Below are 20,737 nucleotides of genomic sequence, written 5' to 3'. Positions count from 1 at the left end.
AAATGCTTTTATTTCTGTTTTTAACCCTGCTGTTTTAAACATGTCCAATTTGGCCAACACAGAGAGACTGTCTACCACGTTTTTACTGAGTGCAAGAGGCTCACAGAGTTCTTCACTCTTTTAACGATGGTTTTTAGTCTTTTTGGTGTTGTTTTTACTGAGAGAAATTTTATTATGGGAGTGGGTTACCAAGAAAAAGAGAAAAACAAATGGCAACTGCTAAATTTCATCTCAGGAGAAGCAAAGATGGCAATGTACATCAGCAGGAGAAACAGACTACAAAATAAAGAAGGGCAGGACGTCAGAAGTGTGGCGAGTCAACGTCAAATCCAGACTCTGGCTTGAATACAGTTTTTTTTAAACAAACAAATGATCTTTATGCTGTTTAAAAGACAATGAATTGCATTTTGCACACTTTATACACTTTTTAACTTAAATGTTTTTAAAAGTCTGGCACACACTGTGATGCCTTCACTGTTCCTCTGACACCTGATGTGAAATAAAAGTATTTTTAAAAATCAAACAAAAAAATCTCTCGCTCTCTCGCTCTCTCTCTCTCTAGCTCTCTCTCTAGCTCTCTCTCTCTCTAGCTCTCTCTCTCTCTAGCTCTCTCTGTTTTTTGCATTCACCATATCTAGTTTGTTTTAGATTTGTTTTGGTTTCTGTGTATCGTCAGTGTGCTTTTTGTTATTAGCTTTGTTGTTCGAGTCCGTTTGAGTTTCTGTTTATTTATCTTTGTTAGTTTTTTTTTTCTGTTTTCTGTCATCCTGTTTCTCAGCATTTCAGTCTGAGCACCCTTTGTTAGCGCTTTGTCACTTTTCTATCAGTTCACTCAGCACCTTTAGTTTACCCTTGGTTTTTCAGCCTGCCAGTATCTCTGCACCTAGTGAGCTTTTTGAGTTAGTTTGATTATTCTGAGTTCTCTTCTTAGCCAGTTTTTACCTGGTCCTGGTTGAGTATTTTTAAAATTGTATTCTTTTGGTTTCTCATTGTTGTAAAATAACCTGTTGAATTGCTTCAGTCTACCGTGTCTCTGTTGTTCTGCGCTTGAGCTGTCTTTGTTCAGTTTCTGTGGAGAAATTTGAGCTACAGAGGAGTGTGCCTCTAACAGGGACACACGTCTCAAACTCAGTGAAGAATCTAACCTAACCCAGAAACTTAGAGTGACAATAGTAAGAGCTGTAGCTAGTAGGAGGAAGCCACAAGCATGAGACAGGGATGTTTTATTGGCATGGGGGGAGGGCTGTGTGTACCAAGGGACTGTGGATACGCTCATATGTGACTCAATCACATGCAGTAGCAGATATATGGTGGGTTAGTGGAAACGTTACTGTTTTGTATCCCACACTGTGAACTTAGAGGCCAGATTGCTGTCATCTGTCCCTGGTGTTCATTTAGTTTAAATTTGTACTTTAAAAAAAATTTTTTTATTAAACTTTGTCTATTTACACCTAGCTGTATCAAAACAATCTAACCTGTGCTGCCCTCACCCTCATCCAGAAGGAGTTTGTAGCAAACACCCGCATGACACTACAGATTTGAGGTGGAATTGACCTCCTGATGGCTGAAGTAGGAGGATTGTGTGCCACCATTGATGGGCAGTGTTGCACTGTCACTGCATCCTATTCTGGGGATGGATAGCAGCTGAGCCAAGTCCTGCAGAAGATGAAAGAGTGTTCTGACATGATGCACAAGGCCGCAGGAGTAAATACTTCTCCAAATGGAAAGGACTGTTACTGACAATTGAAGGAGGATTGGTGGTTATGTTGTTGTTTCTGATGTGCTGTGGTTGTTGCATTTTTCTCTATTGCTCGACGATTCTTGACTAAAACAATTTTTAAAAAATATATTCAAATGTATTTGCTTAAAAATGTTCCACAGGATGATGCTGGAGGTAAACCCCAAGGATATATAGAATTAATAGAGAAGCCTGATCCTAATGACACTATCCAGGATATAGACTGTGTGTATTATGATCAACATGACATTCACGCAGACAACTGAAAGAAGAGGTATTAACTGATGTATTGAATTTTATATGTGCTTAGCTTTCATTCATTAGGATATGTATTATTTTTCTTTATTGCATTTTCATTCATTTATGGGATAAATAGCATAAACGGGGGAAGTGATGGAAACATACTGAGGGTTGTTTTTCTGTTTCACCTTGTGGCTTATTAGTTTTTGAGAATGTGAAGGAATTATTCGAGAAATACACTACTGATGCAGAAAGCTACACTCCCACCACAGTGAGTTACATTCCTGTGATGGATGATTGAGAAATTAATGATGCAGTCCAATGTAAGGTGAAACAGAAACTCAAAGTAATCCTCCCATGGTAAGACAAAAGCAAACTGTCTAGAACAGAGATAACTTGCCCCTCCATAGGTAGCGTGATATGAGAGTATAAATACCGACAGTTCTTTTACTCGGGGAGCTCCTCTCCCATAACCCTGTGTTGTTGTGAGATTCTGTACACTGCAGTTTTGCAATAGATGTGGACAGAAATATTTGGAACACTGAAAAATATACTAAAAATATATTTAGTAACGCAGTAACACAGAGCATTATTGCAGTATACTGTGTCTATTCTATCTCTGAGGTCAATCCAGCAGATTCAAATCACATGGCTTCATGAGTATATGGCTTCAGTATTGAGAAAGGAGTCAGGTAACAAATGGAAACTACCATCAGAATTTCTTTTTCAAACAGGTAACTACAGTACCTAGAAGTTCACAATATTTGTATTGTATTTTTTCAGATTACATACTGCATCAGAGTGAACAAATTAATTGTACAGCATGGAATTTTAGTACAGCATCAAAACAAGAAGATCTGCATGACAACGTGAATGTGAGGATAAACTAAACTAACTACTAAACAATTTCAGAATATATCAAAATTAACTACTTAATGTAAACATTTTTAACTTGTCTGTCACTGTACTTATGCATTTAATCTGAGAGCCATGAATGTAGAAAGGTCCTCCCTCTTTACCACTTGCTCATGAAGAAATGCAAAAAGCCTGCAGAACCTCATCACAGAGTTCAGATCCAACTCTGACAACTTGAACAAGGTGCAGAAGAAAAACAAAGCTATAGACATCGCTGGAGGTACCACAGATGCTGTGGGAGGGGTGACTTGAGAGCAGGTGTGGGTATCACTTTACCCATATGACTATGGGTGCCTCACTGATTGCTACAGCTGTTGGCGCTAGTATGATGGCATCAGCTGGGAATATGGGTGCTCATGGTGCTAAAGCCTATGAGAAGATGGTAAATAGGATGACAGTTGAGAGTATTTGACTATAAGGTAGATATTGCTGACCTAGAACACTGTCTAGATTTCATCCTCTCTGTGATGAATGAGCCACAGAGGCACGACATTACCAGGTTACTAAGGACAGGGGCTGACAGGTTTGCAGTGAAAATGGTGCATACATCCCAGGCTGTGTTTAGGAATAAGATGAACTGTAAGGGGATGTCTGTAGCCACACAGATGGGGATACATTTAAGAAATTACTTCAAGCTTTTGCTATGGAAATGGACCTGTATTTTACAGCAAAGAATGGTCAGAGCTGAAGAAGTCAGATAAGAGTAGGTTTTCTGGTAGAGTTTGCCTGCTGGCTGGAAATTTGCAGGATGAACTAGATCATCTGGATCTTAGGTTGCTTTTGCTGAATCAAAGAATAGTGTGTGTTATGTGACCAGCTGTTTTGTATGTTTTAAATGGCGATTATCCTTTTTTTTTTTTTTTTAAGAATTAGCGTCATATCAAATAACTTATAAACCACTTCAACACTATCTCACTGTAAAACACAGTGGTGAAAATAGTAGTTCCATTGCCAATTAATGTAAAACAATGTATACAAAAGTAATAAATGGAAAGTACTGTCATGTGTTACAATGTCTGTTGTAATAATTAAAAAACTGCAACTTTGCGAAGTTTAGTACTACTTTGTTTTTTTTTTTTTTTTTTTTTTTTAGAATGACAGTAGAACACAAACACTGGCGGAGTGATAATGTGGACACTGCGGAAGGATACCGCCGCTCCTCCCTTAAGCTGTATATTACGACCGCGCTCGATCGTCGCCATTTACCCTCTCCAGAAACGGCAAATAAAATAGTCATTGTGGGATACCGCTATATTGACCGAAATGGCAGTGTGAAAGTGTGCAGCGACCCAGCAGCAACCAACAAACAGTGCATCCAGTCAGTGCACTGATTCACTTCTAATTCAGCAAAATGTCGTAAGTATTATTGTTATAACGTTTGTCGGTGTTTGTGGCCTACTGTTGTCGCCAGCCTGACCTAACTTACTGGACTTTTATAAAATCTGTGACTGTTTTTTTAATTTTATTTTTTTTATTTTTATTGATTTATCATTAACAATTAATTTGACTAACAGAATCGTCGAATGGATGGACATGATTTTGTTGGTATTAAATGATTAGGATTGGGAAATAAGGTCACAAACGTGAAATTAACATGAAGTGTTGCATGTTATGCTTTTGGCTCAGTTTGACTCGATAGATTGTACCTGTCAATAAGGTATTGCTACATTAGAATCAAACGCAGCTCTCATAACGTCAGCCTTCCACTGCCTGCGTGGCAGTCAGAAAATGGGTCGTTTCCTCTTGGTGTCAAAATGGCGGCTCACTGTGTATTGAGAACAAAAGCTAACTGTTGTGAGGGGGAGTGACGGACTCTGACTTGAAACACACTGACGTCAAACTCATAACACTGGTAGCCCCGTGGCAACAAGTGATGTGAAACAAGTGAACTGTAGTCATAGGGCAGTTTTGGTACAATGCAAAAGCACCTGCGTTATGACATCAAGATTATTGTGTTTATACTTAAACAAGTTTTTTGTAAACTACATGACCTCCTAAAAAAACAAACAAAGAAACACCTTTTCAATTTGCTTTATCACCGAGAATGCATTTCTTGAATATTGGTCATGTTTTCAACGCACACATTTTATTTTGTTTCCTGTCTTCAGGTCCTACATGGAAACCCTCAACACTGCTGCATTTGACAGCATAAAAGAGTTTGACGCTACCCTAGCATCGTCACGTGCTCCGTTTGTGACCAACAACAGCCACTATGACCACAATGAAGACCAACTCACAGTTTGGCCTGGAAGACATGGAGGCCCTTCTCTGGGTGCCTTCCTCTCCCATGGCTGATGCCATGGACTCACTATTTTATCACCCTGACAAAGAAAAACAACAGGAAAGAGGAGGAACCTTACTGGAGGGGGACACTTCACCAGGGTCACCCCACCCCTTTTCACCACTGTCTTCTTCTACCTCTCCTGCTCCCTTCTACTCTCCCCCATCCTCACCTCCAACCATCCTCCTCAATGGGGACAAAGTGGGGACTGAGTCTAACCTGTTCTCCCTCCCTTGGTTGGACCACCCTGTCCAGCAGAGATGTAGCCAGATGCTCTTCGGTGATGGCGAAGGCAGTGAGTGTAAAAAGCTGATAACCAGAAATGTATCTTTTTAAGAACATGTGACTTACCCAAAATATTTTTTGTTAAAATCTTTTAGTTTTAGTAAGTAGTGTCAGTATAATTGAGTTAAAAACTGATAGCCCAGTAATGTTGTGCCTTATTTCCCCTCACAGAGAATGCACTCAGTGACCTGGACTGGATGGCTGAGAGAATGGATCTTAGTGAGTTTGACCTGGGCTCTCTGATTAGCTCCTGCAGTCCTGCTGAAGAGTCTCCCGGCTCTCCAGAAGATCTTCTGGCCTCCCTTAATTGCCCCATGGAGCTTGACTGTCTCACTCTGCCAACTCTCACAACTCCTCTGCTCTCAAGTCTTCCCTCTAATTGTCTTTCAAGTATACCTCCCCCTCTCCTTCCCACTGTGTGTTCAGATCCTTCTATCAGTACAGTGGAGGTCCCTTCCTCTGCACTGCGTGTTCTAGAGCCAAAAGAGGAGCTGGAGATCAAATCTGAGCCTGCATCCCCAGACTCTTCCTCCCCAGTGGTTGATTTTCCTTCCTTCCCAGCCTTTACTCTGGACCTAGGCAGTGAAGTAGATGTCTCAGAGAGTGAGGCAAAGCCAGTGATGACCGCTGTGGTCCCTCAAGTCCCAAAGCTTGTACTCTCCCTTTCACCAACTCGCATAGTCCTTGTGCTGACCCCCAAAAAGGATGATAGGATGACATCAGAGGTCATTCATTGCTCCCCACCAGCCTCCCCTCCACAAAAGTCCCCCAGAAGCAGGTCATACCCTGTGCAGAAGTACAAATCCAATCCACCCTCAATTCGTGCGACCAATTTCAAAGTCAAGACCTTCCAGGATGCAGGTGGAACTGAAAGAGTTTCGAAGGTGCCAAGACAAGAAAAGAAACAAAAGAAGATGGAGCAGAATAAAACAGCTGCAGTACGTTACAGGCAGAAGAAGAGAGCTGAGCAGGATGCACTTACTTCAGAGTGTGCACTGCTGGAGAGGAGGAACATGGAACTTACTGAGAAGGCTGTGTCTATGGCTCGGGAAATTGAGTATCTCAAAGAGTTGATGGAGGAGGTCCGCTCAGCCATTCTCAAAAAGGGTATTGGTGCTGACCCCTAGTGGTTGGGCATGGCTATAACTGATGATGTGTAAAAAGTGATTTACAATGAAAAAAAAAGTACATTTTATTTCAGGATCACATTGCGCATACTGCATGTCTTGGATGCATAGTGAAGTAAAACTTGTTTGTCAGAATGAAATCTTATGTATTCAAAAGTGGTATTAAATATAGCATACTTTAGTCATGTCGTGGTAGATCTTAGCTATTTTCCATGCTTTATAGAAACTTGTGCAATGTCTCTTGTATGTATTTTTTCCCCTTTAACCAAACTTCAGTAATTTGCAAGCTGGATGTCATTTTATAGGTCTGAGTCTACATTATAGCATAACTGGACAGTCTGTAATACTATTCTCCTAATAAAGAGTGTGAGGCCTAATTGTACTGATTTGTGATTTCTTGTAGGCAGAATATTGGAAAGCAGATGCAAAAATGTATTTCTATTTGTTAGATACAGTGTTAGAAGAATATAAACTCTACATTTTTGGGGCTAGATTGGAAAACCAAACCAGTTTTAAGTTAAAGCGGTACAGATGAGTTGCACATAATGCATCTAGTGTAATAGCTTGTTAGCAAGTCAAATCTTATCTCAAAATGTCTTTGTAATTAATTCTCTGACCAGGAACAAAGAACCTATTCTCCATCTGAAAGGAGCCCCTTCAAAATAAACTGAGAAGAGGGTAATGGAGCCTGCCTGACCAGCAGAATGTTGAACACACATGGGCATTTATTGAAGTGACAGTTCTGTAAAGTCAATGTGTGGGGACACAAGTCTGTTTTGTGTTCCTGATGATTACAAAACTAAGTCACTAAAGTTTTTGGTAGGTGCTTAAAAGAGTACATTTTTACATGACAGTTTCTGGGAGAATGAAGGAGAAGAAAAAGTGCTGACTGAGAGACCACTTGAATAACATTACCACAAACAGCAAAAAAAAAAAAAAGAAGCAAGAATTCATTCTACGTTTAAGCAATGTAATTGGTCCAGGCTTCTTTCCAAATATACTTCTCTGGAGGTACCCCAAAGTCAAGAGATGATTCAGAGCTAGCAAGCAAAACAATCCTCAAAAAAAAAAAAAATCTTGGTTTAACTCATGTAAATGTCCTAGAGTGATATTAAATTTCACCTGAGCAGAACATTAACCTTAGTGTTCTTTGGTGCCTGTGTGAAGTGTTTGGTCTTTAAAAAAAAAAAAAAGTTATTGTGGACTCATTACGGGCTGCAAGGTGGTGCAATTGGTTAACACTGTTGCCTCGCAGCAAGAAGGTCGCCGGTGGGGGCACCAGGATCTTTCTGCGTGGAGTTTGCATGTTCTCCCCGTGCAGTGTGGGTTCTCTCCGGGTTCTCTGGCTTCCTCCCACAAGTCCAAAAACATGCTGAGGTTAATTGGTGACTCTAAATTGTCCGTAGGTGTGAATGTGAGTGTATTTGGTTGTCTGTCTCTAAGTGTGGCCCTGCGATAGACTGGCGACCTGTCCAGGGTGTCCCCTGCCTTCGCCCTAAGTCGGCTGGGATAGGCTCCAGCCCCCCTGCGACCATAGTGAGGATTAAGCGGTGTATAGATAATGGATGGATGGATGGATGGATGAACTCCTTACCTACAAGTGCTATTTAGATGGTTTGTATTCTGCTTGCTACAATGTCACATAATGATGGTACCACAATACTACTTCCTCTAAGTGGGTGACTACCTAGTGCAACTGAAAAACAAAGATTTTCTTTTATCCTTTAAGATGGTATTGCAGCCCAGCCATGATGACAATGAAGAACTAAAACAATATTTAAATAATAAGAGGAAAGTCAGTAATACACAACGATACAGTTGTATCTTTTATTAATGTTTAATGGAATCACCATATGAGAAAGATTGCACAGTAAGTAACGTCACTTTGGCTACAGTAACGTGGTAGAACTTGAACAGTGTAAAAAAAAGGCTTGGCTAAGGGCTTACAATGAAACATATTTCACACTGTCTCATACAATATAATCACAGGTGGAGAGGGACTCAAAGACTCCAAATAAATGTTTGAAACATCCTCATCAAATTTTAAAGCCATGCTTGTCACACAAGTGTGGGAATGAATTAAACGCACTAAATAAAATACAGTGTCAGTAAAAACAGAAAGAGCAGTGTTAGGAATTCTTTAATACACTACATCATTTGTAGAAAACAAAATTTTAGAGCATGGCAGTGGTATTGGTCACATACATGTATAATATGTGAACTCCCCTAGTAGGACAGTAAAGATAACTTTGAACCTTAAATATGCTTTTATTTGTACATTTCAGAGTGGGAATTTGTTTTTCTTTATTCTTTTATTGTTGCAGTTGTGAAGGTAGAGCAATGTGATGTCATACCAGAAATTCACATAGATTCATATTGAATTCTTATTCAAAGAAGAGTCAGAGGAATAAGTGAGATTGCCTTCAGCTCTACAGGCACTCATTTATCTGCATGCTGTGTCTTTACATGCCTCTGACAACTAAATATATATTTATACATTACTTTTTTCAAAACATAACAAATGGTAACAGGAACGGATGTCTGAACACTGTAGAAGAAGTTAACAGGAAGTAAAAGCTAGATGTGAGCTAGAATGATTCACGAGGTTATGTTTTTTCTGTACCATGCTAAAGCTTGATGTAGATTATAGGATACTGTCCTGTTACTGCAGGGCTGCACTCTCACTCTCACACTTTTATGCTGAGGCACGTAGCTGAATCGAACTGTTCGATATATGCACTTTATGCATGACCGTAAACAGCAAAGCAGAGCCAGCCCAAACTGCTCCACAAAGATTTAAGATTGCACATAGTTACAATACAGCTTTTTCAATCTGTTTTTGGAGCTCTTCTTGAGCATTAATACTACAGCACTAAAAATACATATTTACCTCTTTAGATGGATTCATGATTTTTTTGTTGCACAAGGGGACCAAAGGAACAAATTAGAACTAAACTTGAAACAGCTCTTATGCTTGTATTTGTCGTGCCTTTTTTTAAACTCATGCCCAAATTCTCTAAATGCCTTAGCAGATAAAGAAATAGACTAACTTTGTTTACGTTCCCACAAACTTTATCAAACCCACACAGAAAGACTCCATTTTTAATTATAACAAGCCTTGGGTCTGCACTTTAGCAAGCAGCAATAATTAGCATTTCTGTAAATGTGCCAGATTTTGCCCTGGAGAAATCAATTCAATGCTAACTCCATGAGTAGAACCTCATCAAATTTTGATGAAGAGATTTTTTAATATCACTTATGTAAAAGATCAGAAAATTACATCTTGTTTCATGTCTGAAAGTCTATTTTTATAATACTGAAGTACACATACAATTCAAGACTATAGGCGTCTTTTCTGCATTTTTATGCACATAACTGAGCACAATATATCTTTCACACTGTCCGTGTTTTGATTTGGTATTCAGTAATTTGTTTTTATTTGAACTACTATTACAACCCCTATTGATTCAAAGTAAACATCAGCACCTGGTGCAGAATTGGACAACCATATCGTAAAAAAGGTTATACACAGAGAGATTCCTCTTATTCTTTCAATGATCATGAGTGATGGATTTGCTGCAATCTGACCATCTAACGTTTGGGTTTTGATTGTAGTTGTAGTACAAAGCTTATCAGTGCAGACTGAACAGTGATTTGCAATAATTTTAAAACACAGTCTCCTAAGCAGCAGATGTTTTTCATGGACATGTTCATCTGAGGCTGAGCTCAGTGAACGGTGAGTTTGGTCTTTTCATTTCTCACAGAGTGCTACTCATAACAAGACTCCTGTTGTAAACCTCTAGTTTATTCTGAAACTCTTTAGCTTTAAAGAGGGATACTTTGATGAGGTTTAAGTTACATGAGATGATGTTTGGACATACTGATAACTTAGAAAAAGGAGAAGAAGCCAGACAGCTATATGTGCAGTCACTGTAGCTGGCATCCTCGACAGTCGTCCTCAGGTTCGGTATTATCAGAAGAGTATGAGCTCTCCTCGCTCACTGTCAAATACAACACAATTATGTTAGTGTGTACAGTTTTGATGAGCAAACACACAAACGTCAACCATGTAGATATGTTCAGTAAATATGTTTTTCAACAGGAACACAAGACAAATCGTCACCTTAGAATTATAAAGTTCTATCTGACATTTTTGGCAAATTGAGTTATTTACATTTTCTGACTCTTGGACACATTATCTATACAAAACTATGTGTTGTTTTTTTTTAAATATTATTTTTTTGCTTTTAATTAACAAAAACAGATAGTTCTATCTGCGATTTCCACTCTAAACTGAGTGTTTTAAAGTTCTATCTGTGTTGGCCAATCAGAACACAGAATATACAACAATCCACCAATCACATTAATGCTTGCAGCTACTTAGCCAACAACCCAAAATGTCTCAAAGAAGTTTAAAAATAGACTAACAGTTCAAGAACTCCTAAGCGAGATTTTTCAAGACAGCAGAAAAAGGGAGAAGTAAGATATTTTTCCTATTTGTGTATGTGTTTTTTTTTTTTATTGTTTAAAAGTTAAAAACTACCATTAGCCTATTTAGCCAAGTTAGCTAGCCTAGCTAATCTACTTCTGTAGCTTTGTTTAATTATTTTGATTGATTAAGCGACTGAATTTAATGTCTATGATTATGAAATAAATACCCAACAACACTGCCCTTTGGGCAGTGTTCATAATATTATAAATAAGCAAAAATAATTACATTAACTTTTGACCTATTTTTGAAATTTTCATTTGATTCACACATGGCTCTATTCAAAGTTAGACCTGAAGATCTGGACAGCAACAATATTTAGCTATTATTCAAGTTTAATACTGACAAAGGTTATTTACACTAACATAATTATCGATGATCTGAAAGATTTGATTGAAACATAATTGGCCATTTCTAATGATAAAAAATGAAAAAATAAAACCTTGGAAATGCACTTTAATGTTAAAAATAGTTGTTTGTTAAAAATTATTTGAGTTCTGGCGCACAGGTTATTGTTTTTAACGTGTTCTGCAGATAGAACTCTATAATTCCAAATGAAATGGGCCTTTTCAGAATTAGAAAGTTCTATCTGCAAAACACCCACTTCCAAAACTCCCGTATTAACGCAATTTAATGTTCATTTCATTCTGACTATATGAGCAGTCAAACTTTGAACGTAAATATCTCAAAACCACCGAGAACGTAGATAGAACTGTATAATTCTAAGGTGACGAAATGTCACCAAATTCTAATTAACGAGCTGATAAAAAAATAGGCAAAATATATATGAAAATGAAAATGACTTACACCACTCGGTTTGTATGGGAAGAAAGGCCTTGTCGCCGTTCTCCCGGATCATCTCCTCTATTTTATCCAGTAGGACAGACACACTCCTGTCCTTGCCAGGTGTCTTACTGTCCAGGACGTGGTAATAGTTCCCACAGTACTCTAGCAGTCTTTGCAGCTCCCGCCCACCTCTGAGGATGTGCTCCTCAATGGGTGTGCGTCCCAACCAGTCACCACAGCTGAACAATACCATGGTATGGAGGCACGCGCTGTCACCAAACAGAGTCTCTATGTGCGCCAGGAGTGTTCGCCTTTTCCTGGCAGTGAGGGATGAGACAACGGGCAGGACTAGCAGCAGTGTGTGGGGTCCAGGACGGAGAAGAGCAGCCCCACGCTGCGACTCCTGACGGATGCGCTTTGGGGTTCGCCTGACTGAGAACCAGTCCCAGCCTGGGGTGTCTACAATAGTGACCCGACGTCCAGAGACGAGTGCTTGCCTTCTAAGGCACAGCTCGGTCTCCTGTCCTGACTCAAAGTACCGACGGCCTAGGATGGAGTTCCCCACCGAGCTCTTTCCAACACCCTTCCAACCCAACAACAGCAACCTCAATTCTGTACAACCAGACAGAAGGAGAAAGAAACACAATGACAGAAAGAAAACACTGGGAGTATACAGCAGCACTGACTGATCAGTAAGTAAGTGATTTCTTAATCCTCGAGCATAGCATTACAGCATGTGAAACATTACGGCATGTGATCTCCCCTTTAACGCAAGACCCACTTCAAGACACTCTTCAGCACACATACAAATGAAGAGCTCCCTCATACCCCTAGGAGGTCCTCCAATCATCTGCTCCCTCTGTCTAGCGTGCTCCTCCATCCTCATCCTCTCTTCCTCCAGAGCTCTTCTAGCCTGTTCTTCCTCCAATAAAATCAACTCATTCACCTCAAAATACCAGCCTGCATGAAAGAAGCAATAAATTAGTCACAGTAGTGTGCTCAGTCAGTTCTGTGACACATTCGGCATATTGATCATTAATACAATAATCAGAATAAAGAAGCAACAGAAGTAAATACAATATTATTATTTATTGTTATAAATGCTAAAAACATTGAATATCTTAGAAAATAAAATTAAATAGGATTAAAAAATACAAAAATGTACAAAAAAATTAATTCTGGCCAAACCTTGGTTGTCGGCGATCATTTCCTCTACCTTTTCCATCAGCTCGGGTACCTGTGTGCTTTCTTCATTATCTTTTTGAATGTTATCGAAGGCGTGATACCTGCAGTGGGAAAAATTTTTTTAAGAGGCTCTTCACTTAAATGAGACATAAAGTTCAGAAAATGCTTGTATGAAGTTTTCTATAGCTCTGAAGGGAACTTTCCAAAATGTGGAAAGAACAACAGTGCTGACATAGTGATGTCATCTGGGTTACTTTGGATCAGACTTAAAATTTTTTAACATTAAGTTGAAAATCTAAAATATTGTTTTTTGGTCTTAAACCACAACAGCAAATAAAAGCTAGGTTGCCTTTGCCTCTGCCACTTTGATTTTGCTGTTCTTTTTTAAAAATATATTTCCCATAAATTTATAAAATGTTTTAATCAATGCAAACAAGACTTGATAGTTGAAAAGGTCAACTGCGTACAGGTAAAATTCGTGAAAAATACTTCTATCAGATTCAGCTTTGTACTCCTATAAGAAAATTAGAGTAGAATGGGCAATTAGGGGGAAAAAATTTCTTTATACAACTTCTTTCACATTTCAAGACCTGTAAACAGACTTTGTTGTATGATATCTGAAATCTGAGAAATTTCCCTTTATGTTGTTTGTTAAACCATTGCTGCACTGTTTCATCACAAGATTTACTAATTACTTGTGATTGTTTGATTGACACTGTACTAACAAAGACTTCACATGGACAAGTATGCATGTTTTTTGATGTTCCTTTGTTTAGAGCAGACTTTTGAGAAATCAGAGAGAATAGGGAGAGTGCTGACAGACCTGCTTCCACATCTCTCCACCAGCCACTGCAGGGCTTCTCCAGTGTTCGCTATGTGCTCCTCAATAAAGACACCTTGGGGCAGTTTGTCTACCCCAGTAAAGAGGACCATGGAGTACCTCCATGTCCCTCCACCCAGGGCCCCCAACTGCTCCTCTGCAGCTCTCCTTTGGGTGTCAGTAAAGGGCTGAGTGACTGATACCACCAGTAGGATAGTGTGGGGTCCAGGAGGGCAGAGTATGGCCCCCATGCAAGGCCCCTCACTGTCCAGGCTCGGAGGGGGTCGTGGCTGGCTGTCAGACTCAGCAGTGGCATTGTCATTGTTATCAGCTTCGTTGTCTTCTTCAGGATCAGTGGGGATTGCCCATGGTGGGGTGTCGACCACAGTGACCCGTCGGCCATAAATCTCTGTCTGGCCAACGTTACTATGTGTAGTCTCTGTCCCAGCTTCGAAGACCTGATCCCCCAGAATGGTGTTGGCAGTGGAGGTCTTACCAGACTGTGGCCCCCCTAGGAGCAGCAGTCTGCGCTCTGGGGGGTGGCGACCTCTGAGATCCCCTGGTGGAACACAGGAAAATCAGACCAGAGGTTCTCAACAAGGACAGGTCATTGGGTTTGTGTTCTAAATTCTAAATATTTTATATTCTTATGTGCAACATGAAGCACAGCATTTAGTTGTCTGAGAAAATTAGCTTTATTTTTGCACCAATGTTTTGTCTCATAAGTAGTGTCTTCATTGTGGTCCATGTTGGACTTTTCTTCAAAAACACAAGTCAAGTTGCTTTTTATTGAAGCTCTTAGAATTACCATGACCTGAATGACAAAAAAAAAATTTTGAAGATAAATTCTACCCTCATTCCTGTCCTCATTCCGTAGGGTGCTGTCCTTTAATCTGAGCTCCTTTCTACCTTATGCGTCTTCTTTTTTGCTCCTCTGTCATTCTTGTTTTTAGTCTCCTTTCTCCTTCTGACTCTACTCCCAGTGTGCCTCCTCTTTCCACCTGTTCTTAACCTAAGGAGAAATTGGTTCAAAGAGGAGGAACCCTGGACTTCCTAAAGATAGAATGTCATGTGGGCAAAACATGACATATATATATATATATACATTCTGAGTACAAGTTACAAGAGGGAGACACGTGTTTTAATAAAATGATATCATGGGAAAATACGAATATTCAGAGTATGGCAAAAGGAGTGATGCAGGCACTGTGAGGATGACAAGAGAGGGAAACATGAGAAGAAGGAAGTTTATTGATGTTCCCCTATTACTCATTGGGGCTGAGACTTTCCATGTGTTCTCCTAATTACAGGAAGTTGACTCAAGCAACAGTTCTTCACTATAATGGATATTTGGTGACATGGCGTTTACAACTCACCACTGTGATTAAACAAATGGTGAAGATGGATGATGTACAGCCTGCAGTGAGGTTTGCAGCGAAGGTTAAAAACCCACTTACCAGTGTCAGAGGCAGAGGACACAGCAGCCATCTTGTGTGTAGAACCTCTGGCTTCCTCCTCCTCAGCCCCCCTCCTCCTTCTCCTTCTTGCCTCCACGGTGGAATCGTTTTCTTGCTTCTTCAGAAAATGACAAATCCTGAGTGATGTGGAAAAGGCTTGCAACTCAAACGCATCTTAGCTCTTTCTTTTACTCAAAGCCTCATTCTACCGCAGTATAACTCACCGTATTTTTAGTTCTCTGTGTTTCCCCCTGTCTCCCTTGCCTTCTTCATACCTCCTTTGCCATTTAACCTCTGCCTAGCTTTTCTATAATCTATTATCTTCCACGCCTCCTATACCCCACTATGACTCTTTTCTGCCTTTGCCTCTGAATGTTCTCTCACCTTTTCCTCGCCTTCTTGTACTTCCTCTTTTTTCCTATTTATCTATCAGATGGAAAGATTGTGCAATGCAGAGGAGTGAAAGCCAAATCCACCCCTGCAGCCGCAGCTCCAGGAAGATGTCTTGTCATTTTTGAGGCAGAACCGAGGAAGCTGTTCCTCCCACTTACTCGTGTCTCACAGCAGCAGCACACAGCAGCAGCACTAGCACTGTATGCAGACTGCAGTCAGGAGGACAGATAAAAAGATGGATCGACAAAGCAAGGGAGAGAGAGAGAGAGAGAGAGAGAGAGAGAGAGAGAGAGAGAGGACTATGTTCTCTTATTACAGCTGGATGTATTCCCCAGCTGGTGCATCACGCACAAACACATCTATTTATATGATGCCTGCAGACATGGAAATGTTGTAAGGCAGGAAGGAGATATATATTGCACAGATAAATTTCATACAAGACATTTAGTCACAGCTTACATAATACATAAAATGCTTGGGGGGGGGGGCGCATCCCGATGCCTTAGCACATCCTAGGTTTCTTTGCACATGCATTATGTGCGCCGGCATGGCGTGATACATTCACGGACCCAAGAGAAACGACGTAAAACGGAGGAACGAAACAATGTTTGCTTTGTGTTAAGGAAAATAAATACGCTGACGATACAATTCGAAATGTTTTTGTCTTCATTTGCAGTACTGCTAACACTTTAAATCTTAGGTCTTTTGAACTACAACCTGAAATACTGAAATGTTCGCATGACCCTGCTGTAAATCGTTATTCATACCTCGTGCCGTACGCCAACTCTGAGTGTCGTAAGAAAAAAAAAAGGAAAAAAGAAGCGTCGTCCACGTGATGCTACAAGCTGACGTAGGCTACTTGAAGATAGCGTGTGTCTGTGTGTAGAGAAAGGTGCTGGGAAGAACTGTGCCAGCAGAAAAATCCTCACCTTAAGCATGGAAGGAGCTGACGAATTAATGAAGTATCGTTCACCTTTGGTGTCTCGGTACGCCAGCAAGGAAATGGCCTATAACTTCAGTGACAGGAAGAAATTCACAACTTGGAGGACGCTGTGGATCTATCTTGCTAAAGCGGAAAAGGTCTGACATAGTCAATGTTTCTGTTGTTGTTGTTGTATTTGTACGCGCATTTTTGTGTCAAGCTTTCAAATCTTAGGAACTGAAGTTTGCGACCTCCAGAGAGGCTTATTAAGTTTCCTGCTCTAAATATAGTTTTAAGGAGGACCACAGCTGCACTTAAGAGCTGTCTGCATGGTTGTCAGATCCTGACTGAGCAGAGTTCGCCATTCATCAAGCACAGAAAGCATATATTATGTAAGAACAACATTTAAGAGCTTCAGGTCTTGGGAAATTAAAAATCATTGGAAAAAAAACAGAAACATTTCAGACCAGATAAAATTCTTTATAGCTTGACTAACGTTTGGATTTATACATAAACCAACTGAATGAATGTAGTTTGACCTCTTAGTAAATCCAACTAAATTGGTATTTTTGCCAATAAGTATTCGTTTATAAACATGGGGTACCCATTTCCCATTAGAAAATAAGTTCTATGCAAACTTAAAATCATATCTATTTTCTATTTTTTAAACTAAGATATCAAATCATGCTTGTCTCCTACACCATATTAGGCTTCCAGCTAAAATTTTTGTCATTGAATGATTTGCAGATTATTTTCATGTAGTTTTCCCATCCCCTTTCAGTTTTGTTTGTAATCTTTAAGGGGACAACTTCTAATGTGTTGTTTTGTATTACCAAAAGTCTAGGAGTGTTGTTGATAGATTTCAGTTCAAATGAGATAAATGACTTATATTTTAAAACCACAAAACGAAAAAGTTTTCATCAAAAAAACTGCTGTTTAAAATGTAATAGTTACCTCTTTCATCAGCCTATTTCTGGGACCTTGAACAATGTTTGGCCACATAACAGGAGGCTGTAATCATAGCTTCTGGGATTACGTATGATAAAGTATGCTCTAAAACAGTAGCATTCTTGACATTTAGCTCCCAAACGAAACAGTTGTTTGATACTTTTAAGTCCCCCAGCCCATGGCTTAACATGCCAGAGTGACGGTATGCTTCTGTGTCTGGGCCCACTTGCTTATGTGGCCTATTCTAAGATCCAGTAGTAATCACATGACTGTTGTATGCCAACAGAAAAAAACATCCCAATCTAATAAGGACATGAGGAGTGTCTTGTGAGGGCAGCACATTCCTGTCAAGACTGTAGAAAAGACAGACATGGCTCCTTATGTTAATAGCAGGCTGTTTGCTGTAAGCTCAAAAAATCTATTAAAACATTGAATGTGTCTGCAAAAAGTCATGGAACATTTACCCACATATCTCTTCACACAAGGAGGAAATTTTAAATTACCTCTTGGCAGGTATGTTTGTGTAATTTATTGTGTTAAATGCCCCTTTTGCGATTGTATTCCACAGGAGAGAATAAAAACCAAACCTAGAATAGAATAGAATAGAAAAATACTTTATTAATCCCAGTCTGGGAAATTACTGTGGTACAGCAGCAGAAAGTACTATTTAAGAATTACAAATAAAATAGGTGAATAAAATAAAATAAATAAAATAAAATAAAACAACTGTACAAAATGTGCAATTTGAGAAAAACAGTGCAAAGAGGGTTTTACAGAGCAGAGAGCTGAGAACGCTCTCTGCCAGACAGAGGTGAAGTGTTATACAGGGTTATGGCTCTGGGCAGGAATGATTTCCTGTAACGGTCCTTGTGACAGCGGAGCTGAATCAGTGTGTTTGAGAAGTAGCTCCGCTGCCTGTCCAGAAGGGGGTGGAGAGGGTGGTCGGGGTTATCCAGAATAGATAACAGTTTGTTCAGAGTCCTCCTCTCCACCACCGCTTGGATGGTGTCCGGTTTGCAGCCGATTATGGAGCCAGCCTTCCTGATCAGTTTGTTCAGGCTGTTGGTGTCGCCGGCTCCGATGCTGCCTCCCCAGCAGACTACAGCAGAGAACACTGCACTGGCAACAACAGACTGATAGAAAATGTTCAACATCTTGCTGCACACGCCGAAGGATCTTAGCTTCCTCAGGAAGTAGAGTCTGCTCATCCCCTTCTTATATACAGCCTCGGTGTTGATCCTCCAGTTCAGTCTGCTGTCAATGTGGACGCCCAGGTACTTGTAGTCCTCCACCGCTTTAATGTCCTCTCCCAGGATGTTCAGGGGCTGTGTGGCCGTCCTCATCTTCCTGAAGTCGATCACCATCTCCCTCGTCTTGGCCACATTCAGGAGCAGATGGTTCCTCCCAGACCACTCCACAAAGTCACTCACCAGCGCTCTGTACTCCCCATCCCCAAACCTGACCAGTATACACTCACTTATTTGATCAAGTCAAATCAAATGTGAAAACCCAGAGCTATGCCCTACTTCAGGGGTGATCATACTGATGCCTTCTTTGTTCATGAATGGCGGGACATGATGAAATGTTACTGTAATAGTGTGGCACTCATTATGAAATCTTTGATCTAATCATTATTAAGACAAACAGTCAAGGTGAGAGACCTGGTGAAGGTATTGCATTGCTACCTCACTGAATTAAGTGGTACTGACCACTCACTAGTAATTTTAGTGAGCTGTCATACTCTTAACTTGCCAATGAAAGACTGCTGCTGATGCGTATCTTCAGAGATATCTGTGAAGAACCAAGTGCTAAGGTGGTCATGATGTTCACTAATCACTGTCCTAACCCCAGTTTTGCCAAATGATTCAAGGCATCTGAGAGGTGGACTGCAGTTGTGGTTCAGGAGTGTTTGAATTGTCACATGAAAAATGTGAGGAAGACAGCAACCCAATGGTCTGCACTTATATAGAGCCTTTCTAACTTAGTGGTACTCAAAGTGCTTTACAGTTTTTACCGTTGCTTTACAGTGTTTCCCATTAATGTTTCCATTCACCCATCACACACACATGCACATACCAATGGCAACAGAGCTGCCATGCAAGGTACTTGCCTGCCATTAGGAGCAACTTTGGGTTCAGTGTCTTTCCCAAGGACACTTCAACATGTGGTGGGGCAGGGGGTAACATGGTAAGGTCTCTTTCGAAGAAGAAATTGCCACAGATGATCCAGACCATAATCTTTACATACAACTGCACTGTTAATGAGATCACTAGGTATGCACCTTTCTACTTGATGTTCAGGAGAGTTCCTGTGCTTCCAGTTGACCTCCTTTTCAAGAATGTATTCTGCAATGTGACTATAATGCTTACGTGAAGTGCCTTCTGGAGGATCTGCATTGTGCCATGGCTCTGGCTTAGTGGATCTGCACAGCTGTGTGGAGGCATTAGTGTGACAAGTACAACAAATGAGTCAAAGTCCAGTCTCTGTCTCTCGGTGACCAGGTGGTGCAAGGGCATCAAGCATTCCGACAAGTGGTTGCATTACACTGTGGTGGCCTCAAAACCTGCACTGCATGTCTACAGGAGCTGGAGTCAGAAGGGAAATGCTCACCTAAACCTGCTGCTCCAGGTCTGATTGGCCCGAGACTGGCATGACTGGGTTGGAACTACAGCTGCAATGGTTGAGCCATCTTTTGCTGGCTCCTTCTCATGTGTTGATGACTTGGCTTATAGCTGCATAGCCTCATTGGTCTGTCCTCCACTTATAAGTACGTTGGTTTGGACTGCCCACCACTTCCCTCTGCGGTGTCATATCATTATGGCCAAAATGATAATCACGATTATTTTGATAAATATTGAAATCACGATTAATTATCATGATTATTTGTTGATTTTAACCAAAACAAATTTTATTGTTGTACAGACTTACTGTTTTCACATCCATGTATTGTGCTACATTCCTGCTAATGTGCAAATATGTGCTTAAAAATAAAATACGTCCTCTTTTTCTCCAAAATTCAATGCAAGTCCATAAAAAATAAATAAAGATAAATAAAACAATAATGAAAAGGCAACAAAACAGGGCACTAGTTTCCATTTCCATTCTGTAAATAACCGATAGATGCCAGGACTTCCCTTCTTTCCAAACCAGT

At 40.2% G+C, this 20,737-nt stretch overlaps 3 protein-coding genes across 6 annotated transcripts in view; 2 read left to right on the top strand and 1 right to left on the bottom strand.

The window, feature by feature from the left end:
• The first annotated feature begins 4,068 nt into the window (after positions 1-4,068).
• Positions 4,069-6,968, top strand: LOC103358545 (cyclic AMP-dependent transcription factor ATF-4-like). Its single transcript, XM_008283561.1, has 3 exons — positions 4,069-4,249; positions 5,002-5,469; positions 5,631-6,968. Exons 2-3 carry the CDS (start codon positions 5,106-5,108, stop codon positions 6,584-6,586), a joined length of 1,320 nt encoding a protein of 439 aa, XP_008281783.1. The 5' UTR covers positions 4,069-4,249; positions 5,002-5,105; the 3' UTR covers positions 6,587-6,968.
• A 1,421-nt stretch (positions 6,969-8,389) lies between these two features.
• On the bottom strand, positions 8,390-16,496 carry LOC103358544 (GTPase IMAP family member 8). 4 transcript variants are annotated; one of them, XM_008283560.1, is made up of 7 exons: positions 16,484-16,496; positions 15,324-15,441; positions 13,870-14,425; positions 13,050-13,147; positions 12,690-12,821; positions 11,883-12,473; positions 8,390-10,587 (listed from the first exon to the last, which is right to left on the bottom strand). In XM_008283560.1, the coding sequence occupies exons 2-7, from the start codon at positions 15,352-15,354 to the stop codon at positions 10,514-10,516; spliced, it is 1,482 nt and encodes a 493-aa protein (XP_008281782.1). In that variant the 5' UTR covers positions 15,355-15,441; positions 16,484-16,496; the 3' UTR covers positions 8,390-10,513. The 4 variants fall into 4 exon arrangements, with proteins under 4 accessions (XP_008281782.1, XP_008281778.1, XP_008281779.1 ...); XM_008283556.1 differs by lacking the exon at positions 16,484-16,496 and adding an exon at positions 15,548-15,940; XM_008283557.1 differs by lacking the exon at positions 16,484-16,496 and adding an exon at positions 15,548-15,940 and having other exon boundaries at positions 15,324-15,438.
• A 50-nt stretch (positions 16,497-16,546) lies between these two features.
• The window catches only part of adsl (adenylosuccinate lyase), a 15,282-nt gene continuing 11,091 nt past the window's right edge, over positions 16,547-20,737 (top strand). The window contains exon 1 of the mRNA XM_008283555.1: positions 16,547-16,796. Coding sequence (XP_008281777.1) covers positions 16,653-16,796 — 144 coding nt within the window. The 5' untranslated portion in view covers positions 16,547-16,652. The remainder of the gene's footprint in view (positions 16,797-20,737) is intronic.

This window comes from Stegastes partitus, unplaced genomic scaffold (assembly GCF_000690725.1).
Source record: "Stegastes partitus isolate 25-593 unplaced genomic scaffold, Stegastes_partitus-1.0.2 Scaffold319, whole genome shotgun sequence".
Taxonomy (NCBI): domain Eukaryota; kingdom Metazoa; phylum Chordata; class Actinopteri; family Pomacentridae; genus Stegastes; species Stegastes partitus.
This window is presented reverse-complemented; position numbering and strand designations above follow the sequence as displayed.